Source organism: Epinephelus fuscoguttatus, linkage group LG9 (assembly GCF_011397635.1).
Source record: "Epinephelus fuscoguttatus linkage group LG9, E.fuscoguttatus.final_Chr_v1".
NCBI classification, from domain to species: Eukaryota; Metazoa; Chordata; class Actinopteri; order Perciformes; family Serranidae; genus Epinephelus; species Epinephelus fuscoguttatus.
In genome coordinates, this window is record NC_064760.1 from 37,746,934 (window position 1) to 37,764,910 (window position 17,977).

Genomic DNA, 17,977 nt, shown 5'->3' on the forward strand with positions numbered 1-17,977 from the left:
ATGGCATCAGGGCTTAATAGACAATTGGACCGTTAAAACCTCCCCATCCTATTGGATTCACTGTAAATTTTATCCAGGCAGCTCACATGAATGATATTGACTGCCTGCCAACTCTTGCAAAGTACGTGTCAGTGTGTGTAGCTGCCGGCAGAGGCTCCATATCTATAGGCGGATTATTATAATTGTCTGTGTTCAAAAGCTGTAATGTACCTCAAGAGGGAGAAAAGAGAGAAAGAGGGAGGTGGAGGGTTGGAAAGGTGAGAGCGTGTGAAGAGAAAAACAGGCAGAGAGGGGAAAGAGAAAGAAAGCAGAGATAAGAGACAGGAGGCAAAAAAGAAAGACACACAGAGGAGTTGGAAAGTGAGAAAAACAGTGGAAACGGAAAGGAAAGTGATAATGTTTCCACCAGGATTGATTTTTTGAAATGGAAGTCAAGACTATCAGCGAGGGAGAACGAGGGATAGTTAAAGCAAAAAGAGGGAATGGAGATGAATGGAGGAGGTGAAGGAAGGAGCGTAGGTGTAGGAGGGGATGGAGAAGCTGCATTCCTGACCGCACAGTTACAGAACGGGACGAGAAAGAGGGAAAGAAGTTAATCTGAAATCCAGATGCTTTAAGGACCAACAGAGGGTCAAACTAATGCATACACACACACAGGCACAGACATACACACACACAGAGCGCTCCATCCCCTCTCTTGCTCTCTCTTTCACAGACCTCAGGACCTCAGTGGCTTTACAACTCAGCAAACATCCAAAGGACTAATACATAAACTGGATACTTTTTTATGCCTGTTTCCCTGTAAAACTTGGTCTTTCCAGCCTGCTGTGAAAACTAAAGGACTTTGTTTTGGAGTCTATTTTTTTACTTCAACTGTTTATCCTTTCCTTAACTGGAGGAATTTCCAGGTGAGTCTCTTGTGGTTTTGATAATGAGAACTTGTTAAATGCTCCCAGATGTAAAAGTAATTTTAACAAAGGCTGTTGTTTAGGTTAAAGGTTTGTTAGTTTTCTGTGCAGATTTCTGGTTTTAATACAGAGATGCTCATTTAAAACTTTTCTCACATGCAGTGATGCAATAGCCTCAACGTTTGCATGGGCTGAGTGTCATTTTTTAACAGTTAACTGACAGAAGTTGATGTATGGCTGACGACTAATTGTCCTCATCTGAAAGTGTCAGTTAAATAAGCGGAGGTTGATGACTGAGTGTCAAAAGGTTGTAAAAATGACAGCTTTAGAGCCGCAGTTGTCTTTGCAACCTCCGAGCGTGCCGTCTCACTTTGGAATCTGATTTCATACTGACTGTCATGTAGTGACAGATGTGGTTGGTGTCACAGTAACTCATCTGTTGATTTAATGGGAACTGCCCATTAGTTCGACAGCCCATTGGTTCGACATCCCATTGTTCCGTCCGTATTAAACTCATTGTTCCGAAGTCCGTTCCGAAATCATCATGATGCCCTGTGGTTAAGGTGTGGTTAGGTTTAGGCACAGAAACCACTTGGTTAGGGTCAGGAAAAGATCATGGTGTGGGTTAAAATGAAAAAGAAAGTGACAAACTCATAAGCCGTGAGCCTGCTCCACCTCAAGCCGGTCGTGGTGCACCATACGCCCGCCGCGAGCCGTTCAGCACCGTGGACAGTCGGACTAATGGGATGTCGAACCAATGGGCTGTCGAAACCAATGACATGGACCTGATTTAATTGAGTAGAATTAGCATAGTACACAGTGCAGTGCTGTTTACTTTGGTCTACAGAGCAACTCTTTGTCCACAAGTACCAGGAAAACTGTGAAATACAGCTCATTTTCAAAAGCTCTTGGATTTTTCTGGACTATATGTAACCTAAAAAAGTCTGCAAAAGATTGCCATATGATTATGTTCAAAGAGCATCTGAAATAGCAAATATTTATACTTGATATACTGTGTGCAAGACATAGAAATCTCCATCAGCCTGTTGCTTGGAAAGTTTGTTTAGTAGAACTAGGTCCTTTGACAAAGTGCATTTCAGTCATACTGGTACCAATGAGGACTTGAAGCGAACAGACGCTCTGTATAAATACTCTTAAGTATTTATTAGCTACATGCATCTTTGTTTTACTGACTAAAGGCGGCCAGCTTTCAGTAATAACAAACAACAGACGGATGAAAGCTGGTTAGATTTTACATAGAGAGTACAGAGTACTTCTAGATTTACTTAAAAGCCACCTGAGCTTCTCTCCGTGCCACTGCAGCAAGCCATGATAAAACTTTGAGAGATTTACAGCCACTACTTGGAAAGGAATTCTCAAAGGAATCTGCCTATTAAATAGTTTAAGCGATCAGTTAAGGTCAGAGGATTTTGGTTTTTATCCTAAATATATGGTGTAAGTGAAACCTTTGCTTTGTGACACAAAAAGAAAAAAACACATTTGTTCCATATTTAAGCCCTTACAGGTTTTATAACGACCATAAATAAAACAGACTTATGAAACCAGAGTGTACTCTTTTTACCCTCAGAGGTCTCTTCAGAATATGAAAAAGTCATATCTCTATGTCATAAATTTAAATAAATTACCATAATCCAGACGCAGGTGAAATAAGTAGGATCATCATGTTAAAACCCTGAATATTTTAATTAGAAATGTTCCAATATGTGTCTGTCAATCATAAAGCATCGCTGTTAAGCTTGCCAAATAACCTTTGGAAGGCAAGGTTAGTATCCGATAGCAACACTCTACATATTATGTTAAAAGAGATTTGTGAATGAGGATATATGGATAACACATGATATTAAAGACTTGCATGAAAACATGTGGGAATCATATTGTAGTCATCTCTTGACATGTGTTATCTTGAATGGAGCAGCTTTGACTTGGCTGGCAGTCAGCGTAATGCTTTTGACATGAAGATGTATTGGCCTCAGTCAGACATTCTTAAAGGAACACACCATGTATTAAGGAGTCTGGTCTGGCTTTTGATCTGTTTTAAGTTATTAAGTAAAGACACCAAGATTTGCATGGTTGGTAGATTTTTGACTGATGGTGCTGCATGCAAGCTTTAGCCACACTCGGGCAATCATACTGGATGTCTCAAAAACACATTGTAATGTATTTCCTTACTGCAACTATTATTCTGTTTACACTGATGTTTTTTAGGCTGTGAGAGGCTATAGTGTGTTTTGCTTGTGTTAGGAAGCTGCAGCTGACAACATCAGCAATCTGTAATACAGCTAGGTTCAGGCAGTCGAAAAAGCCAACCGAAACTCTTTATATTATGGTAGTTTCTGTTTATTAGATGATATAACTCCATGTTTTTATCAGTAAAAATGTATACCTTTTCCACTGATGATATAGCATATATTAGCAGTAAAAACACAGGCGTAATTAATACAATAAACAATAGCTGGGACAAAATGGAAGAGTTATCACTTAGTTCTATGCTAATTGTTACACCTGTGCCTTTGTTCTTGCTATGGCAAGTCAAAATGTCTGCCAAGAAAAGGCCTATTGGACAGCGAGCATGGCATAGACTAGAGCATTTGCTCAAAATTTTTCATTTTTAATATCATAGACACTTAAAAAACTCCAACAGTTTGAGACACATTGTTCGTGAAAAAAGGGTAGCCTATGCCCCAAGAGCATTAGCAGCATGCTAACCACTTCAATCACACTGACTACAATGCAAAAAAACAAACAAAAAAGGTGTGTGAAATATCTCCTTAGCTAGCTAGTGGTAGAAAGCTAGGATGGATTTTAAAATTCTGGTACTGGATTAACCTGGCTCTGACTGTCAAATTAGGTTAGCATAACATTGTACTTACCACCATTAATGTAGACATTGTAGATATACACACTGTAAAATACAAGCATTAGCTAGTCCTGAGCTAGCATACACAAACAGCCTAGCTATCAGAAGCTAGTGATAAATAGAAATTATAGGCTACACTCGAAATGCTAACGGTTCTGCAAAGGTAACAGATTACAAGACTTCCACAACAATATGGTGTAGGTTCTCACTAGTCTTTGTCTCCAGGTAAAGCAGATTTTGGTTGCTCACAGACTAAAGTTAAGTTACCCGATGATGTCACAAGCTATTAACGGAAACTGGCGTTTGTTTTTTTTTGTTTGTTTTGTTTTGTTTTGGGTTTTTTTTAACTTTTTTTAACTGCAATTTGGCTACTATAACCAGAGGTTAGCATAACACCCTATTTACCACCATAATTGCAGACAAAGGGTGTGTTCGAGCGCATGAATGAATGCACCCATAAGTGACACACACACTGCACTAGAAACAGTGTCAACAATGAGGCCAAGGAGATACAGAGCTTGTTGTTTGCCATGCAATTACAGATAAAACCCAGAATTTCAGAAGACACTTACTTCTAATGAACAGTATGTGCTATAATAGTACAACTGCAGTGGCACCATCAGCTTCAGTTTATCTAATGTAATTTAAATGTAAGTAGCTAAGTGGTGTAGTGGTAGTTGATGAGGTGGGTTTGCTACCAGGTAGATGGGCAGGTTACTGAAGAGGAAGTGGATATACTCTGAAACGACCCAAAAAAGAAGTTAATATTCCCTGTATACCTGCACGTAGGCCTACCCTGGCCATTTAGCTCCATTGCTCCTGGGTGGTGGCAGTCTATGGGTTGGAGATCTTAAAACCTTGACTAGTGAAACCAAAACTCGTTAGAAATTACAGGGTATAAGTAATAAATATCTTCTTTTAGTTTGTTTACATTGCAAGTTACTTAAGTGACAGTTTCGGGCATCTTCTCAAATTCAACCTACACATCAACTGTATTGAGTTAAATCTAATAAATAAAAACATACAACTTTTAACCACCAAGATATTAACCTTCATTTTTATTTTGCTACACACTGGCTACTCCTGCTATCATTCAAAACACTGTATGCTTATTTTAGTCAGTGATCCAATGATCTACTGGTAGGGTTTCTATGTTCTCATATTTTAAGGTACAGTATAGCCTTTCCTGTTTCTGCCCATCCTTCATTCATTAAATATTTATTTTTATTTGACTTTAACATATTAAAGTTAGTTCATTCACTGACTGTTTTTAAAAGTATACGACAGAAGATGTGGATGATTGTGAGGTGGAAAGAAAGACTATATAGAAGCAAACAAAGGAGTCAGGGATGTATTTTGGCAGGATTTAGAGGAAAAACACTATGTGCCACTGAACATATGATTTTGATAAGCAGTAGGTCAGACAGTGTAATGCTCTGGCTCCTTGACTGGAAGTACTTTATCTCTGTCAGGTGAGAGTCTGGGAGGGGTACTAAGTGATTTCAATGTACAGGAAAACCCTTTTCTCATCTCCTCATCTGTTTTCTCTTTCTATTCTGCAGTCCTCTCCTCCTCTACATCCTTTCCTTTCTCCTCTTCTCTGTTTCCCCCTCTCCTCTCATTTCCTCTGCTGTCCTCTGTCTGTCTCCAAAGTGCTAACACAGGGGAGCTGGTAAAGCCATTATTAGAGGAGAGCAGGAGCAGAAAACTAGCTGGCTGACAGCGTCTACCTGTGATCATCATAGCTCTTGATACTGGAGACCGACTGAATGGACACCTTTACTGCTGTGTAAAGTCAAGGTAGGAGCTGCTGCAGCTACAGACTCTAGTCATACTTAATCACATTATAAGTAAGGGTCACTGAACAGCTCTGTGTAACACCTAATAAAATGCATCCAGTATCCTTTCAACGTGTTATTTAAATTATAGAGCTGATGACCACCTTTACGCAGACAATATGGGACATTCATTGTGAGTCATATAGTATATCCTATGACCAATGTCAAATAGTAACTTTTTAAAAATGTTGAGCATAAACTTTTATGATCATGGCCACAATGTGGCAAAGTCATTAGAGACCTGAGAGCAGAAGTTCAAGCTCCTACTGTCCTTGCACAATGAACTTCTGTTAGTGGACCTTTGACCTCTGACCTCCCTGTGGAGAATGCAAGATGAGAGGATTCCCCTCTGTGGATAAATAAATGATTATCATAACTCAAAATATAAGAATATGCTTTTGAAATATGATAATCATTTATTTTTCCCCTCTGTGGATAAATAAATGATTAGCATATTTCAAAAGCATATTCTTATATTTTGAGTGTGAATGTTAAAATTAACTCTCAACCTTGGCAAGCAACGTTGGTCCTCCACTTTGGTCCATAGTGAAATATCTTAACTATTGGGTGGATTGCCATAAAATTTCATACACATACTCATCTCCTCCTCAGGATGAAGTTTACTTATTTTGGTGAGGCCCTGACTTTTGATCTAGTGTCGCCATTTTTTTTCGTCCAAAATTTAATACTAATGACAGCCTCAGCTTTACTGCGTCTTTAGTGCTAATTAGCAAATGTTAGCAAACTAACATGCCAGATGATAAACTTGATAAACATTTTACTTGCTAAACATTATCATGTTAGTGAGTCAAAATTAGCATTAAGCTCAAGGCACTGCTGTGCCTAAATTGAGCTCTCAGGCCCCAATCAGACAGAAAATGTTTTATCAGCTGGAAGCAGCTTTTTGTAATTGACCTATGGCTAAGCCCCACGTTTGCCAACCTTTGTTATCTCTGCGATTACAGATAAGTTAATGAAGCTAAGCTCCAGAACTTAACGTTAGCTTAACTAGAGCCCTATGGACAACAGCTAACAATGATGTACGATCACCAAAGTACAAAACTAGAACAAAATAGGCTAATGAACTCCCAGCAAACAAGGTGACAGGATGAACGACGGCAGAATCAGTGGACACCCTGTAGTTAGTATTCATTTTTGTTATGCTAGGTCCAATGGTAGACAGCAGGTTGTCAAACTGACTCTGAACTCTGAGTCATCCTAAAATATGCCTAGACATGGCCATCATTGAGGTGAAGCTCCTGGACCAACTGTTGGTACTTTCAGTGATCCACCCTCTTTTTCAGGGTCTCATGTACCCACATAGATCTCCGTTTCCCTGTGCCCAACAAACTATTTGCTGACAACCTCTCACCCTCAACCAGACCTACAGCAAGTACCCTCTGTCCATTTTAGTAACTACTACATTTACTGTGAAATGAATATGATAAAAAAGCTAAAACAAACATACAAAAGAAAAAAACAACCGATAGACTGATAACACGGGAAGGTTAGGGTAAGGATTTGATGAGGTGATTGCCTGGCAACAATAGACAGGAGCAGCAAGTGTGTTTTTTTTACTAGTGGCATTCAATTTTTAAAAAAAGCAATGTGTTGCGCCTCATACTCTGTCACTTTCTGTGTGATCAGGGCCTCACAAAGCTGCTAGCACGGCTGTAGACTCTTGTTATGTCAACCCAGACAAAAATGTAAAACACAGTAGGACACGTTGAGTTCCCTTTTGCTCCGACATTCATCACAGTGGTGGGTGTCATATTGCAGAGCCAACATGGCTTTGGCCTCTACCTTGTAGACCCGCATGTTAAAGTAACATGAATTTCTTGGCATTGAGAATGTTATATTTGTTATTCCTTTCACCAATTTTCACTTGTAACAATCTGAAGATAATCTCTCTGTTGGAAACATTTCGTCTGATCTCAGCTCTCATCACTGAAGTCAACAACAAGTCTGACTAACCTCTATGTAGGTTAATGTGTTTGTCAGATCAGGAAGTCCAGACCGGTGTGTGTGTGTGTGTGTGTGTGTGTGTGTGTGTGAGAGAGAGAGAGAGAGAGAGAGAGAGAGAGAGAGAGAGAGAGAGAAAGCATGAATATCAATAATGCATCATGATCCAGGTCAAATTTTAGGACACTTTCCTCCTGTCTTCCTGTCGCAAATGTCACAAACTAAGCACACACACACACACACACACACACACACACACACACACACAGCTGTTAGGTAAATTAGCCTCCCTGAGTGGAGAGAACACAGAGATAGACGTGGAAACCAGAAACCCCAAACTGGCCTCTAGTGACTTCAAAATATGTCAGTGTTTTATTTGGGTCTACCTGTGAATACTTCTCTTTCTCTTGCTCCACCCATTTCCCTCTCCCCTCTGAGTTTTTCAACTATCAGACGAGTGGGTGTGTGTGAGTGTGTGTGTGTGTGTGTGTGTGTGTGTGTGTGTGTGTGTGTGTGTGGCTGTATGTAATTGGTATGTAATTCCCTCAGAGGAGCATGTTAACATTTAAACCAACACAGTGAGTGCCAAACCACCTGGCGCTGTAGCAAACCACAACTGCCAATGTTAAGTGGTTATTTTCCACTCTGCTGTCTTTTGTATTGTGTTGCACTGTACCGTATTTGTTTGACCTACCAGAGTGTGACTTTGAGTCATTAATCCCCAGTGATGACAGATGATGTGTCTATTGTGTGTCTTCAAATATACACATATGCCTTCCTGTAGTTTTGGACATGATTATGTCGGATAAAAGAGGATTTACACTGCTGAGTTTGAGTCTGAGAGTCTCTGAGAGGTGTAGTGAACACGAGCAGGATTTAATCGAGTGTTCAAACCTCTCTGATGTGTTTTATCAACCTTGAGGGTGAATAGTTTGGTATTCGGAGAGCTGCTACAGTTGTCAACTTACTCAGCCATGGAGATTTCTCACAGTTTTCACCTCTCTCAGTCTTACTAATGCTATCATGTGAATTCTTTCTTTTTGAATTCTTTCTTTCTTTCCTCCTAACATTTGTGAGTGTACCAGCTTGGGCATGTGTAAAGTGGTTCTTAATGTGCTGCATTTTGCAAGTCATTATGTTAATTTTCTCTTTCATCATGTCTAGCCAAAGCTAACAACTTAATCTGAGAGTTAGTTATTGCTGCTTAAAGAACTCATCAGGTATCAGAGGTTAAAAGAGATATCTGCTGAGTATTGAGTGTGTGTGTGTGTGTGTGTGTGTGTGTGTGTGTGTGTGTGTGTGTGTGTGTGTGTGCAGATACACACAATACGCCCATGCACTAAAAACTATGTGTATACTATTAAGGGCTTCCTGCTTGTGCATTTGGCTTATACATATAAGTACTGTAACTGCAATCTGAGCAGTGGACAGTTTTAAACAGCGACTGAAAACACATCTTTCTAACATAGCCTATAACTAGCAGCTATCTGTTTTAATATTCTTAATATGTTTGTATATATATATATGTTTGTATTTCTTTGCTGTTTGTCTCTTCCACTAAATCATAATGCATTTTGTGCATGAAAGGTGCTTTATGAATAAAGTTCATTCATTCAGTCATAAAGTTCATTCATTCAGAAACGTGTTTACTTACATGTTTATTACCAATAGATCGTATGCATATGTATCAGTGAAAGGGGTTGCTTGTAGTGATAAACCCACACATCCCTCAACTCTGTGATGATTTTTAGCCTCTTTTAGCTCATTGTTTTTATTTGATGGTTTGTAACTTTGCTGTTTTAGTTCATAGTTAGCAACTACATAGTTGGTGAACATAATGGAGTCAGATATTTCCCTCAAGACTTGCTGGAGGTCAAAAACCCACACAGATTCATTTTTGCTCTGTATCTGCTGGATGTATGAACCAAACTATAACTCTACTTATTGTCCCATCCATCTATCCATTCTATAAACTGCTTATCTTGTTCAGGGTCATGAGAGCCTGGAGCCCATCCCATTAGGGAATGAGCAAGAGGTATTATAGAGCATACTTTGTACAGGTTGCAAGTGGGTCACTTTATGTACATCATTATCTACTGTGCGCATAGATCAGTAGCCATATCACTACACTATATCATGCTATGTTTCTAATGTTTGGACATAAATCTGTGCATCTAAATCACTTTATCCCTTCCTGCAGGTGTATTGATGACGTGAGCCATCAGACAGCCATCCAGTCATGGCGCTGTGGTGGTGCGCCAACATCTGCAGGTTGGCCGCAGCATGGTTTCCCCTGCTCTTCTCATCACTGCTATGGCTAACGGTATATCTTCATTGCAGAAGCTCTCTTTTTATAGAAGCCAGTGCTTAGTTGCTTAAATCAGCAAAGCTTGACTGATAAAAGTCACTTACATTGTGACACTTAGGGGCAAATTCATAAAAACAAAAATGTGTAATTCTCAAAAGCATCCACAAATGGTGAAATGCACCCCTGTCTGCGCTACCAAGCAAATAACATCTCGGGCTCCTGTGCTATTTGCACATATTTAAATGAGGTAATACACATACATTTGGCTCAAATCTGACTCATTTCTATGCAAATATGACTCTTTACAAAAACAGTCCAATTCACAAAGATCAGTTCTAGTTGTCACACACACAGTTAGTCAGGACCTGTAGCTCACAGTCTGAACATTTCTGGTTTATTTTTCTCTCCACCACTGATCTGCCTGCTGTGTTCTCAGTGCGAAGACAACACTTTATACTTTGTCACATGAATAACTGCAATTAGACAAAGAAATGGCACTCAGCTGCAAAACTTTATGACTGTGTTTGGGCTCTAATATAATTAGTGCAATATCTTCTTTGAATTGGATCTTGAAAAGGGGCAAATAGCAGTTGCAAGTGATGCACAAATAATATTGCTATCAGTGACCATAATCTACGGGTTGTGAATTCACCCACCTGTCAATCTACAAAAAAGAGCCAGCCTACTACAGGCTGTTTACTGGCTGTGAAGACAATGTAAAAATGTTGTTGTGCTGTAGGTGTTACTTTATTGGGAAACCACTCCAAACAGAAGTCACAGTCTTATTACCCATCTGGCCGCCAACACTGTTAGATGCTGCTATTTAGTTGAATTTAGATTGTGACGTCGAGTGACAAAAATTCAGTGTCAGGGTGTCTAATGCCAATGTCAATTTGACATACTGACAACAGATGATGTTGATATTTTGCTGATTTTAAGTTGTGTTGTTAAATAACCAAACTCCAGCGTCTTCCAAAAATCTCATGCCAACGTCATCTTGATGTAGATAAATGACATATAGTCATGAGGGATGGAGAACAAAACCCAATGTCTGCAAATCAGAATGTTATTGACTACCCAACTAAATATCATCAAACCGATTTTCATGCCCACCAAAAGTTAAAGTCTGTTCGATGTAAGAGTCCAACGTCTTTCTGACATCATGTTGACATCTGGTGCCAGCTGGGTAAGTTAAGTAAAGTTATGGGTTAGACAAAAACATATCATAAGGGTAGAAATGTGAATAAAGTGTATTTTTAAAAAAAAAAAACAAAAAAAAACAAAAAACAAACTACAGCTCATCCAAGGAAATACTGAATTCATCTTGATGAAACTGGGCACAGGAGCGCACAATATTAGCACACCTGGTTTATTTATATAAGCCTCAAGTTCTTTCACTTGGTATTGATTTCTTTTCAAACTGCCGGTGCCTACACAGGCCTGAACTCATCTGTTTGCTTCTCCTTCTCTTATCTCATCTTTTTTGAATTTCTGAATTTGCCTCTACTTACTGCTTTCTCATACCTCCTCTATTATACCTTCTCTCATATATCCTCTCTGCTCTCTCTTTCATTTTATGTCTAACCTCCTCCATCTGATTGCTCTCTGTTATTGACCTTTCCTTTCATTCTATCGGCCCTTTCTTTCTCCTCTCCTTTCTGTAGATCTCCCCCATACAGGCCATCCCATCCTGCCCACGGAGCTGTAGCTGTCCGGGTGTTAAAGAGGTCCACTGTACGTTCAGACACCTCACTACCATACCAAAAACCTTCCCTAAAGACACAGAGAGGCTCAACCTTGGGTAAGGCTCAATCACTATACATAAACACACATGCTCACAGAAGCATTGAGACATTGACATCGGTGACAGCCCATGGGGAGGAAAACTAAACACTCTACAGGAAACAGTGTGGAATGTGGAGTAGGTGATTTGTCAGAGAAATGTTTTCTTTGGCTAACAAATGATCAACTCTGCCTCTAATAACTCACAAACCAAAATGCTGAAGCAAGTGCTTTTTGGTTGTCGAGGCTGTTCTTTTGAGATCACTTTTTTATTCCATGGATTCAACAGAGGATTTATCTTTTGCCTTAGAGGGTGAGATCATGAAAACATTGCTTCTGCATGCCATCAGTTTATCATATGTCAGCCTTCTTTAAGAACAAAAGAAGACAGTTTTATACCAAAGACAGCAGTCTCATCAGCAGGGTAATCAGCACACAGCCTATGGTGCATTTAATGTGACAACATCTGCTTTTAACCCAGAAGATAAGGGCTTAGCACCAGCATGTGGTACTGAATTGACTCCGGAGGGAATAAATCTCCTAATCGCTTCCATGAGGACGGAGCGTTCACTGCCCTCCAGCACAGCAGAGAAATAGCCCAGCCAGCGTTTTGTATGTAGCAAACATCCTTGTCTGATAATTGGCTCTAAACAATACATATTTACATGGTAAACTACTTGGCAAGCAGCAGCCAGAGCTACACTATTGTTCACAGGAGGCTTTCCATTTGCGTGTGGAAACAGCTACATTATCGCTGCAATTCAGGTGCATTACATTTATGCTTAAAATAGCTCTCCAGCTCTTCATGACTGGCTATAGGCCTAATGCAAGGATGTGATAAAGCATTTCAGTAGGTACATGATCACAAAAGCTACAATGCGTTGCCAAGCTTCAGTCCGCAGGAGGTAAACTGTCTCCATATGTGCTTCTGCACTGTGGGAGCTATCAGTGAATTCCAGGTAATCTGCGTCTTGAACCAAAACAGAATTCATATAATATTTAAATGGCCAGTATTACACTGCAGGGATTACATTAGGAAGGGTTTGGCAACAGTAAGTGTTATTTTATATTAAATTACACCACCCCCTTCAGGTCAAACTGAATAAAGTAATAGATTCCTACAACTATAGGTCATTCTTGCCTTTGCTTTATGGCTCTGATCTAACCATTTTAAAGACATACTGCATGGTGGAAACAGCCCAAAAACAGACACGGCACACATAAACAGATACATGGAATATAATATATCATTGCAGATGCATGACATAATTACGTGATTTCCACATGGCAACAACATGAGTGAGAGACTGACTGTGCATTTCTGGCTTCTTCCTGTTGACCAGTTGCTTAGCCTCCCCCAGAAAGTGATTGTCCAGTGCAGGCCCATGTGCATGGGGTTGCAGTAAAATTGCTTCTCTGTATATAAAGATAAAGAATATGGAGAATGGTGTCTATTTTTGGCCTGTCCAAAACCAGGAACACAACAGCAAAAGTGTAAGGAGTGGTTTAATGACAGTGTTGTTGCTCAAATGTAAGCTGCAAGAGTTAGCACTGAACTATTTAGCTAACTACCTACAGTAGTGACACAACACAGTGTCTCTTCCAAGGCCAAGCAGCATTTCATTCTACAACTTTGTGCCTAGGTCCTCACTGTGTGTGAACGTGTTGGGTAATGTTAATTAGGGGAGGGTCCTCTCAATCGTAAGTGTTTCTTTTTCTTTTCATACTTTTACTAAGAGATTGTTTTACCTACATATGTCTTCTATCAAAAAACACTTGGTCAAAGTGGTCACTGTCCAGTGATACAAATGAGGAGCATGTGAGTTACAGTTGTAATAAGGCTACAAAAGAGCATTAAACAAAACATTTTCATGGCTAATCAACAATATTTCAGTCAAGCAACTGTTTCTACATTGACTTAATACCAGGGATGTGATCAGATGATCTCAAAGACATAATGATATTATTAAAACTTAACGGATGCAACAGTTGGCAAATTTGTTTCCTTCCTCATTGGCAAATACATTGGTTACACCTCTGTCATTAGCAAACCTGTTTAGTTGAAGTTGTAAAAACACTATACAACCCTAATCTGTTTTATAATATAATGAATGACAACTGACTGAACACAGAGTGCGTGCTTTTCGGGGATGCCTCTGTAAAATTTTGCATTGACCCCTGGGGGGTCATGAAGCAACACCCCAAGTCACTACGCTTTACACTCTATGCTACAGCCACACAGTCCATTTATATCTGCAAGTTTTATTGACAAACAACTGACAGACAAATTATATATATATATATATAAATAAATATATATATATATACATGTTAAGTAATCAAGTTGTGCTCACAAATCTAAGCAGTTACAAATGTAACATGTGTTCCAAGTGAGCTGTTGGTTGCACTTGTGCTTTGATGTTCCTTAAAGACCAGAACCAGCATGCATGACATGTGAAAACTATGCTCACTGATGGAGAGCAGATACCATGTGGATTCTGGCTCTACGGCATGCAAACACAGATTTATATTCCAAAAATATCCCTTGATCTTAATTTTCATTTTGTATGTGCTGAACTGGTTTTCCAGCTGCTGTTCCCTGCAGAGTGGATGAATCCTGTTGCAATTTCTCATGAGATGTTTCCTACTGCACTGGCCACATATTTACATGATGACATCATAGTGACATTTACATAGCAAGAGAAAACATGCATGTTGCATATGTAACACGTTACATTTAAGGCAACTCTTCCCTAGTATATGAAAATAAGAATGAATAACGCATAGATTTGGCCTCTCTTTCTTGCTGAAGTAGGTACGCTAAGCAACAAACTGGTACTATATTAGAAAGAGCAAACTTGTATTTTCCCCCAGACTAACTACAGTAGGCTATAGCTCAACATGGCAATACAAGAGCAATGCTGTTTCTCTATCTTTAATATGGTATCAAGAATGTAGGCTCACCATCAAGAGCCTGTTTAAGACTCCTTTTCAGGATTCTTGTTTTAACTGGAAATATAAAATGTTTGTCAAAGATAGTGTTTCAAAACAACTTATGGAGCTAATGTTAACTAATTTAGCTATCTAGCTCCAGGTGCCAGTGACAGTTGATATTTCAGTTGGCAGTTACCAGTCAGAAAAGAGATGGCTGCATTTTCTATCTCTGTTTCAAATGAAGGACCCATTGTTTCAAAAATGAAAAAAACATTTGAGACACCATCATCACTGTAAACAACATTTGTGCTGCGTGAGAGTAGACAGCTTGACACGCATAGCAACAGTAACTAAGAGGGCTGAGGCTTCGTAAACTGTCAAATGCAAAACTGAACACACTGCTGTCACTTTTGCTAATGGATTCAACTGTTTGATGTTGCACTTTTGTGTATTTCTGATTCCCTATTGATTCCTGGTGGTAGATGTTTGTGTGGGGTAAAGCCAGTGTCTGTTATAATGAGAATATAGGGAATTTCTCAAAGACATTTCAGCAGAGCAGACATTTGGAAGGGGTACAAACCTTTAGGGAGCCAACAGGCTCTGACATGAGACCACCCTGCTCACTGGGGTGCAGACCAGGGGGATTTAGTCTCTTAATGCAAAACTGTTGGTATATGTTCACACCAGGCATGTTTGGAGTGTTTTATTTACACTCTGGGGCCTGTTTCCTTTTAGTTTGGAGTAATGCACTTTGAATTTCAAAAGGAGACCCCTCAAATACATGCAGGTGTCCATCCTCTTTCAAAGGAACTGTGCAGTGAGTGGGGTGAAGAATGGTATGGACCACCTACTGTAAGCACCTGGCACAGTGACAATGAGACTTAGGATTCAGCAATTTCTCCATGTGCTCTGTCACGATACAGTAATTATGAACTATGGAAAACACCACAAACATGTCTGCCATGATTAAAGCTGAAATCAAATGAACTTCCTCCATGGATTTCTGATCAAGTTTTGTCATATTGGGAATGCATATTGCAATGTCTAGTTCACTTGTATTTGGGCGCTGTGGAAACAAACAATGGAACAAAGGAAACAAGTCTGAGAACAACGAAGTGAAGGTACAGCTGTACACTTAGAGCCTCGGTACAATCCAAACTAAATGCTTGGCTTGCTCATCTAACAGCATCTGAAACCCCCCCAAACATTTCCAACATTTGACTTGGGGGTGTTGCATATAGCAATTTTTGTAACGTTTCAAAAAAAAGAAAAGAAATCCAAAATGCATGCCCACTATGTGTAGTGATTGGCCAGGTGTGCAGAAGTAAAAAAAAAAAAAAAAGTAAGATGGTCAAGCTCTCTTTACTACTTTGTGTGTGCAATTGAGTGCACCACCATGAATGCCTTTGAGTGTGCTAAGTGTGAGCCATTACTCCTATTTGTACAATTACCTGCATAGAGACTGCAAAGATTTGCCGAAGACACAAACAACTGTTGCTTAAAGGCCCTAAAATACTGCAAGCAACAGTACTTTAGAGTGAAAAATGGCTACAGTAGCCAACCTTTTCATTTTAGGCTGCATTCCATCTTTGAGAATACCAACTTATTGATACAAATATATAAACTAATCTAATAAAGACAGAAAAATATATATTAACCAGATTGTATTTTACACGTATAACCACCAATGAAAACCCAGATGACTATGGGTGCTTTCACACTTCATCCGTTTGGTTCAAATAAAACAAACTCAGGTCCATTTGCCCAGTTTGTCCGCTTGGATTGAGCTGGTGTGAAAGCTGTCAATCGAACCTTGGTGCAGACCAAACAATAAACTGAGACCACCTGAAAAGGTGGGTCTCAGCCTGCTTCCAAATTGTGTGGTATGTTTGTGGTGTGAATGCCAACAAACCAGCCATGGGATTTTTACGATAGTAGATACGAATTATAAATAAAACTCGCGGTCAATTTGTAGTCTAATAATACTAATCATGTTTATATCAGTTATTTCTTTGTGAACTTTGTGACACCAAAGAACATAAATATAAACATCAGAAGCAGGGTTAAACTTCTGTTAGTCACCAGACTTTGATTTTCCCTATGTGGGTCCAGATGATGCACTTATGATGCAGGACGACAATGACCAAAACTATCCAATGAATGAGTTAACTGTCAATCTGTATAACTTAATGTTTATTCCTCTCGGTTCGTATGTACAAAGTCTGTGTGAACAGGAACCAGCTCAAAATTAAATACAACAATGCACCAAATTAACCAAAGTACAAGTGTGAAAGCACCCTTAGTACCCAAAGCTGTGTCACAAGTCACTTCATATAGCTTAAGGTGCGGACACACCAAACCGACATCAAAGAACTAGCAGCGACAAAAGCCAATTGTTGCGTCATCTGCATCGCCTCACATCGCCCTGTGTCAGTTGCATTTGAACACACTACACGGACTACATCCGATGGCCAAGTGGCACGTACGTTCTGCGCCTGCATGAGAGAGAGCAGAGTGACAGAGTGGTACATCCTGACGGCCGAGGTGTGACCTATCTGTGCAGCTGAGCACTGCAGCACCTCCACGGACTGTTACATTCAGATGGTCCCGGTGTTTCCTCCGCAGGCTTCACTCAACTTCACTCAGCTGCCTGATAAACCCGCTGCTTCCTCCCACTTTAACCTGAATAACAAACCAGGGCTTGGTGCTCCGGTTGGATCCCAACAGAGAGCCGGGGCCAGCTCAGAGACTAGCAGAGGCTAACTGGCTGTGCGTCCCTCCGTCATGCTGCGGCTAACGCTCTGCTAGCTGCTTCCAGCTAGCCCCGGCTGCGGGACACACCGCAAAAACTAGGCAGACAGACGCTCATTGACAGGCCGACTTTGCTCGACGGCCAACCGTCGGCTTGGTGTGTCAGAGCCGTTATAATGCAAAAAAAAAAGAGATGTCCATCAAATATTAGACCAGTTTCATTGTGCATGAAATGTACTCTTTGAATGCTTGGAGCTCCTGTATACTAGGATGACCATATTTTGATTTCCAAAAAAGAGGACATGCGGCCGGCCACAACATAGCCTACTTAAATGATACTCGCAGTTTAATCAAAGATGCCTTATAATTTTAATATATTTAAAATTTATATGTATGGATAGAAAATTCAGTTATATTACAAAATAATATCTCTCAAAGGCAGAAATTCAGATAGGCCCCAATAGGGGACACATACACACACTAGAGTGTGGCGATCCGAGCCCGACGGTACCCGACGGGTCAGGCGGGTTTGGTCAAAAATGTAGTGTAAAAATAAATAAATCCTATTGTCTGTCCTGTTTATTGCTTGGGCACTGTTATTTACGTGACAACACCT

General features: G+C 39.9%; 1 protein-coding gene across 5 annotated transcripts in view; it reads left to right on the forward strand.

The window, feature by feature from the left end:
- The first annotated feature begins 212 nt into the window (after positions 1 to 212).
- si:ch211-159i8.4 (matrix-remodeling-associated protein 5) overlaps positions 213 to 17,977 on the forward strand; it is a 37,959-nt gene continuing 20,194 nt past the window's right edge. For 2 of the 5 annotated variants that reach the window (XM_049585824.1, XM_049585819.1), the window contains exons 1-4: positions 213 to 908; positions 5,349 to 5,586; positions 9,787 to 9,909; positions 11,559 to 11,695. In XM_049585824.1, the coding sequence (XP_049441781.1) occupies positions 9,826 to 9,909; positions 11,559 to 11,695 (221 nt within the window). In that variant the 5' untranslated portion in view covers positions 213 to 908; positions 5,349 to 5,586; positions 9,787 to 9,825. Of the gene's footprint in view, positions 909 to 5,239; positions 5,259 to 5,348; positions 5,587 to 9,786; positions 9,910 to 11,558; positions 11,696 to 17,977 lie in introns of those variants that run through there. The other 3 variants (XM_049585820.1, XM_049585821.1, XM_049585822.1) reach the window with 3 other exon arrangements.